Here is a 6,000-nt window from a genome sequence, read left to right as displayed (position 1 = left end):
TGCTCCGGAGTTACCTGACTCACCCCGCGCTACGTTTCGGGCAGAGGAGCCGCCAGGCTCTACCTCACCCGCCGCGGGCTGCCCGCTGACAGGACGCTGACAGGCCCCAGCCGGCAGCGGGAAGGGCGCCGCCCGCGCGCGCGCCAGGGCCCAGCGGGGGCGGGGGAGTGGAGTAGGGCGGGGCGAGGAGGGCGGTGCTGGCCGCCGATAGGCCGGTGGGTGGGGAGGGGCGGGGGGCCGGGGCTTCGCTCGGTTCCCTCAGCTCCGGGCGGGCGCGGGAGGCCCCCGGAGCGCCCGGCCGCGCCCCTGCCCGCAGAGAGCAGGTAGGGCTCGGGGGGGTACGGCTGTGTCTCCGAACCTCCCGCAGGGGAGCGGGACGGGGACCGGCGGCCTCCTGGTGCTCTCCCACCATCCGTCCAGCACGGCGTGGGGGCGGGGTGGCTGCGCGGGGGCTGCCGCAGCGGGCGGGCCGCGGCCGGCCCTGGCCCCCACCGCGCGGCGCAGCGATCCCCCCTCTCCACTCCCAATTGCATCTCGCGGGTCCGTGGGTCCGCCCGACGGGCCGGGGTGGCGTGTGGCAGGGCGGCAAGGCGGGAGCACCGCGCGGGGAGCGGTGGGGCGGCTCGGTGCGCTGGCCGTTAGCGCGTGCCTCGGCCGGCTGAGGCGGCGGCCGCCGCGGCTGGGACACCCGCCCCCCCCCGCCCCCCGCCCGGCTCCCGGGGGCGCCTCTGAGCGGTGCCTGGCTTTCTGCTGGGGGAGGCAACGCGGGAAGCGCTGAAGGAGCAGAGCCAACCTGGGCAGCTCTGAAACCTGAACTCTCAAACTTCCAGCGTCTCAAAGCCAAGTGCCGTGTTGCAAGAGGGCCCCGCACACCGGTTGAAAAACCAGTTTGGAGTGTACCTATATACACATAACGTGTCTGCCACTTGTGGTCTGAATCTTATGGGGTAATCAGATAGTGTATGTGCAAGAGGATTGTTCTCTGAACATTTTTCTTCTTGAGCACATATAAATACATGACAAGTAGTCCATTATGCATGGTTAGTGTCAAAAATAGCATCATATTTGTGACAAGTTCTGCTATCAAAGCCCTAGTACAATTGTATTTCATCACTTGAAGTGCTTTAGCATTTGGCAGGTTTTTTTATAGCACTTGCAGGAAAACTTTGTGCTTTAACACAAGTTGCAAATTACAAAATCTGAAGTATGTGAAAAAGTTGGATCCCGTGCTACGTAATTTTTTTTTTCCCCCCAATATGCGGAAGTACCATGCACTTCTCTGTAACATGGGGACATCAGGAAACCTGTAGCTGCTCTTCAGTCTTGTCAACAGAAATGTGTGCGTGCATCTGATGACTCCAAGTTTTCTTATTTTTTTTTCCCAATGATATTTCTATTTTTCTGTTTCAGATTTAATTTGGTTAGAAGAATGTATGGCTGGTAAATAGTAAGTATGATACTCTACCGTGCTAAACTACGCTTAGTGGAAGTTTGGCAATGCTGTGAACAGGAAAATTCTGTCCTTTCTTTCATTGAGTTTCGCTAACTGTTTCTTTCCGTCTGTCTAAACTCATCTTACTAATGTAGGGAAATTATTGCTCTTCTGGAAGACCTTCCATTCCATTTCACGAGGACTTCCCATCTGAGTCTGTATGCCTTGGATATTATTAATACCTCAGGCAGTTGTGTTTTTGCTCAGAACAGAAGTCATTACGAGGACAATATCTGTTTGTCTTTTCCCTTTCTTTGAAATAGTTTTCAACCTTTTGCTTTTCTTTTGGCTTTCCAGGTATGCGTGTGTGATGTTAACTGGTTGTGATGTTCTTATTACTTGAGCTAGCAGTCTCTGGAGGTAGTCATGGGTGCAGAACATGTTGTTGCCTTGACATTGCATGGTTCAGTACTGTGTCATAACATGGTAATATACTTCTAGATCCAAATTAAAACGCCACAGTGTAAGGATGTGCACGCTTAGTTCAGGGGGTGTTGGCACTAGCGTAAACGTGCGAAGCCGTTCTTTACGGAGTTGGATCGGTACGTGCAATGTAGCACTTGGGTATTCATATTGCCTACCCAGCAGCATGGGTTGTTTCCCTGCCGGCTGTGCTTTGGTAGTTTGTGTGCTGAATTCGTTTCACTTGTGTGACAGATTGTATTCTCCCTGTCTGGCCCCTCAGAGTAAAAGATGCCCTGGATACTTGCAAACGCACAGATTCTGTTCTGTTCAGTGTCCTTTTCTGTGTGCAATAAACAGTCTTTTTTTGTATTAATTTTCAAACGTCTCTGTTGATTTCTAGTTCCAGCAACTTTTGTCATCATACTCTACAAATCTCATCTCTTCCTGTTACCATCTGCTCAGTCAGGTCTGGCTACTTTTCATTGTGTTTCTTTTGTTTCCTGTGTTGTACAGGCAGCGCTGTGTAAAAAGCTTATAATTCCTTTCCGTCATTTTCTAATTTAACAGGTTCAGCTGTCATGTCTTTTACACGCATGCATATTACTTGTTCCTTTGTGTGTTTTGTGAGAGTGTTTGATGTGCTACCTGTGAAAAACTGTTGTGTATTCATGTGTTGTACAAAGCTTTGCTTTGTTTTGCTGTAGCCTCTTCACAGATGGTAGCAAATTTATTTCACTATTGCCCTATAAAAGAGATTTAGTTAGTGACTTGCAGCTTAAGAGACTTTCTAGTCCCTCATGCAAGAAAGTTATTGGTGTCATGTTTACAATGACTATAAAGTTATTAAAAATGTAAACTCTAACTTTCTTGCTGGGTGAAAATAATAATTGAAATAATTAATGATATTTTTGGCCTTGTTAAAGCTAAGAATGCTTAAGCCAATGCAATTTGATAATGCTGTGGGAAGAAACAGTCCTGCCCTTCCCAGTGGCCTCCTCCTTGATCTTTTTGCCAGCACATGCATTTGTACAGCTGCATAAGACTGAGGAAATAAACTAGTTGGAAAAAAATGAGCTTTTTTCATCTGGATCTCTTTTTTCCAAGTTGAGGACAGGGTCAATTGTGGATGGTGTGCAAGAAGAAGAGGTTTTCATGTATTTACTTCAAGATTAGCATCTGTAATCCACTGCTAAAATGCTTCTTGTATTAGAATGTAGGTTATGTGAGGTTCCCAAATAGTGTGACAAACTTATTTGGGAAAAAATTAGAATAAATCTATTGACATAGGTTGTTGTATGTAGGATACAAAACCCAAAAGAAGTCTCAAAAACAGACTACGTCTTTATTTTTCTTGTTTACTCATGTGTATAGATTAAACGTAATAAAACCAAACATGGCTTAAAGCTCCACAAATTATTTCTGTCAAGCAAACTGGCTAAACAAATTACTGAGTAAAGAACACTGTATAGCAATCTCTAGAATAAAAATCTAGGTTGTCTAGTAGAAGCACTGCTTCTACCCTGAGTATTTAACCATGAAAATTCAAGATGCAGGATTTCAGTTTTTCAAGTGTAAGAGGTAGTCTCTGATAGGGCAATAATGCCTGTTTCTATTAAGAATAATGTTTTTTGTTATTTGTTACTGAATTTACCTGACTAGATGTCTTACAAGTGGTAACCAGCTCTCCTCTGATCTTAGCAAGTGAACCGTAGCTAGAATGTAACTTGACCTGGTTGTTAGAAAATGTTGCTATAACCATACAGCCCTTTAATCTTTCTTTTCTCTCCTAAGTTGCTCTAGGGCCAACTTTCTGAAAAGTTGACTGGAAACAACATCAGAGTGGAGGTGGTAAGTATGCTATTTTAAAACATAGGGGGGAGAAGCTGGGAAAGGAGCTGATACGGAATCGTGAGTCCAGGAGTGAATCACTTGATGATGAATTGTCTGCAGCTTTGTGAGGGAAGATTAAAGTGCTCAGAATTTTAAAAGAGGAGAAAGTGGTAGCTGGTAGCATATGCTTGCTTATGGTGAAGGAAAGGAATATGCATGCAGAGTATGAGGAAAGGTACTTGATGCTTAACATTTTCATAAAGCTGTATAACATACTAATCCATTCATCATTGTCATGTGCTTCCTCATTATAGCATTATTTTCATTGCTGCTCAAGTGGAAAACTGGGGAGAAATATCATGTATTACATTACAAGGCAATGTTTATAGGCAAGTTTAGTGATTAAGTCAAAACTGGAAGTTGCATATTCTTGACACCATACTCTACTAGCTTTCACTAATTAACTTTATTAGTTTGTGAGAATGTAATGGTAGTAATTATCTGTGTTTGCAAAAATGAAAGATTTTAGTCTTGTTGCACATTATATCTTAATATGATAGAATTAATCTAAAGTATTTCTAAGGGGGTTATTTATTCATTTTTTTCCTCCTAAAGTGGCTTTCTAGAAGATGACCATAGAGGATCTCCCAGAACCTTCCTTAGAAGGAGATTCCCTCGTTGAAGGAGAACGACTCTTATTCCCAAACTCTGCAACTTCTGTTACTTTTTCTGTTGCTGCAGCACCAATGCCTTCAGACTGTGGTATGTACTTTGAACAGAAAATTAATTTGTGATCAGCAGAGAATATATTTGAATAATAATTTTTAAGAAAAGCTATCAGTTCTTAATTTATTCCTTCTTTTCAGAAAAAGTTTACTGCTGGTTAAATGTGTCCTGGTTTTCAGCTGGGATAAAGTTAATTATCACAAGAAACTGGGAGGGGACACAGCCAGGACAGCTGACCCAAACTAGCCAAAGGGGTGTTCCATACCATATGATGTCATGCTCTGGATATAAAGGGGAGAGCTGGCCAGGGAGGATGGGTCGCTGCTCTGGAAGGGCTGGGCATTGGGTTCCGGGTGGTGAGCAAATTGCATTGTGTATCACTTTGTAAGTATTATATGTTGTTGTTATTTTCCTCTTCCTTTGCTGTCCCAGTAAATGGTCCTTGTCCCAACCCACCAATTTTACCTTTTTCTTTTGATTCTCCTCCCCATCCCACCGGGGGAGGCGGGGGGGGGGGGAGTGAGCAAGCAGCCGCGTGGTGCTCAGCTGCTGGCTGGGGCTAAGCCACGACAGTCCTTTGTGGCGCCCAACGTGGGGCACAGGGGGTTGAGATAATGACAGATCTGACCAGAGTGTGTTAAAACAAAGTTGTTATATGCGTTTATTATATTAGTTAAATAGTTGCTGGCCACAGTGGTGTTTTGTTTGTTCACGTGGTTGTGTTAGGTAAATCTCTACTTGCTGTATGTATTTTCTGCTGCACTATCACCTCTGGGAGAGGGGTCCGGATTCTCGTTTTGCTGTACAGTGTAATACCAACTTATGACCAGTGATGAGGTCATATCATGAGGTTAAGCTGATATTTGCATGTGGTGTAGCTGTCATGCCCGTATCTCGGACAACATCTCTCAGAGTTTATTAATAATTGCAGCCAATCTATGAGGAAGATGGAGGGGGATATTTTCTCGTGCTCTTTTACCTACCTTTTTTCCTTAAGGCTAGTTACAGCCACTTTTGAGAATTTTGAGTATCCTTGAGATGTTCAAGCATGCATGTTCCTATTGCTAAGTCTCCTGAATGTGTTTCAGATCTTGTTTAGGCTTACAAAAAATTGTTTTAAGAATATCACCCAAAGGACTATCCTGGGGCTGAAAAGTCAGGGGTGGTGTGGCATGTGAGAAAACATGGGTAGGTATCTAGAGAGCTTCTCCCATCCAGTGGTTTGGAACTTCCCTCCTGAATAACTACAGGACTCCGATAAAGTGATAGAATATTTGCAAGGAAAATGCTGTGGCTATTCCAAAGAGGCACAACTTACAGCACTGTGCTGGGCCCTGGCCACTGTCTACCAAACACTGCTTGATAGTAGGCAGCACCCCCAGGGGAAGAGAGGGAAAGCAGAGTAACCGGAACCGTGGCTACTCCAACCCCAGCAACAGGCACTGCAGCTGAACCAAAAAACCAGCCTGTGCCAGTTGTTGTATCACCTGCGTTTTATATTCTTTTATTAGTAGTGGTGGTGTTACTTCCTTCTCCCTTTGCTGTCT

General features: G+C 45.1%; 1 protein-coding gene across 6 annotated transcripts in view; it reads left to right on the top strand.

Moving 5' to 3' along the window:
- The first annotated feature begins 208 nt into the window (after nucleotides 1–208).
- CLIP4 (CAP-Gly domain containing linker protein family member 4) overlaps nucleotides 209–6,000 on the top strand; it is a 33,465-nt gene continuing 27,673 nt past the window's right edge. For 2 of the 6 annotated variants that reach the window (XM_075749438.1, XM_075749443.1), the window contains exons 1-4: nucleotides 209–323; nucleotides 1,411–1,447; nucleotides 3,689–3,745; nucleotides 4,343–4,489. In XM_075749438.1, the coding sequence (XP_075605553.1) occupies nucleotides 4,357–4,489 (133 nt within the window). In that variant the 5' untranslated portion in view covers nucleotides 209–323; nucleotides 1,411–1,447; nucleotides 3,689–3,745; nucleotides 4,343–4,356. Of the gene's footprint in view, nucleotides 324–1,410; nucleotides 1,448–1,789; nucleotides 1,919–2,297; nucleotides 2,364–3,688; nucleotides 3,746–4,342; nucleotides 4,490–6,000 lie in introns of all 6 variants that reach the window. The other 4 variants (XM_075749441.1, XM_075749440.1, XM_075749439.1 and 1 more) reach the window with 4 other exon arrangements.

The sequence above is a fragment of the Balearica regulorum genome, chromosome 3 (assembly GCF_011004875.1).
Source record: "Balearica regulorum gibbericeps isolate bBalReg1 chromosome 3, bBalReg1.pri, whole genome shotgun sequence".
Classification (NCBI taxonomy): domain Eukaryota; kingdom Metazoa; phylum Chordata; class Aves; order Gruiformes; family Gruidae; genus Balearica; species Balearica regulorum.
Note: the sequence above shows the minus strand (reverse complement) of the source record. Positions and strands in the feature narration are given on the sequence as shown.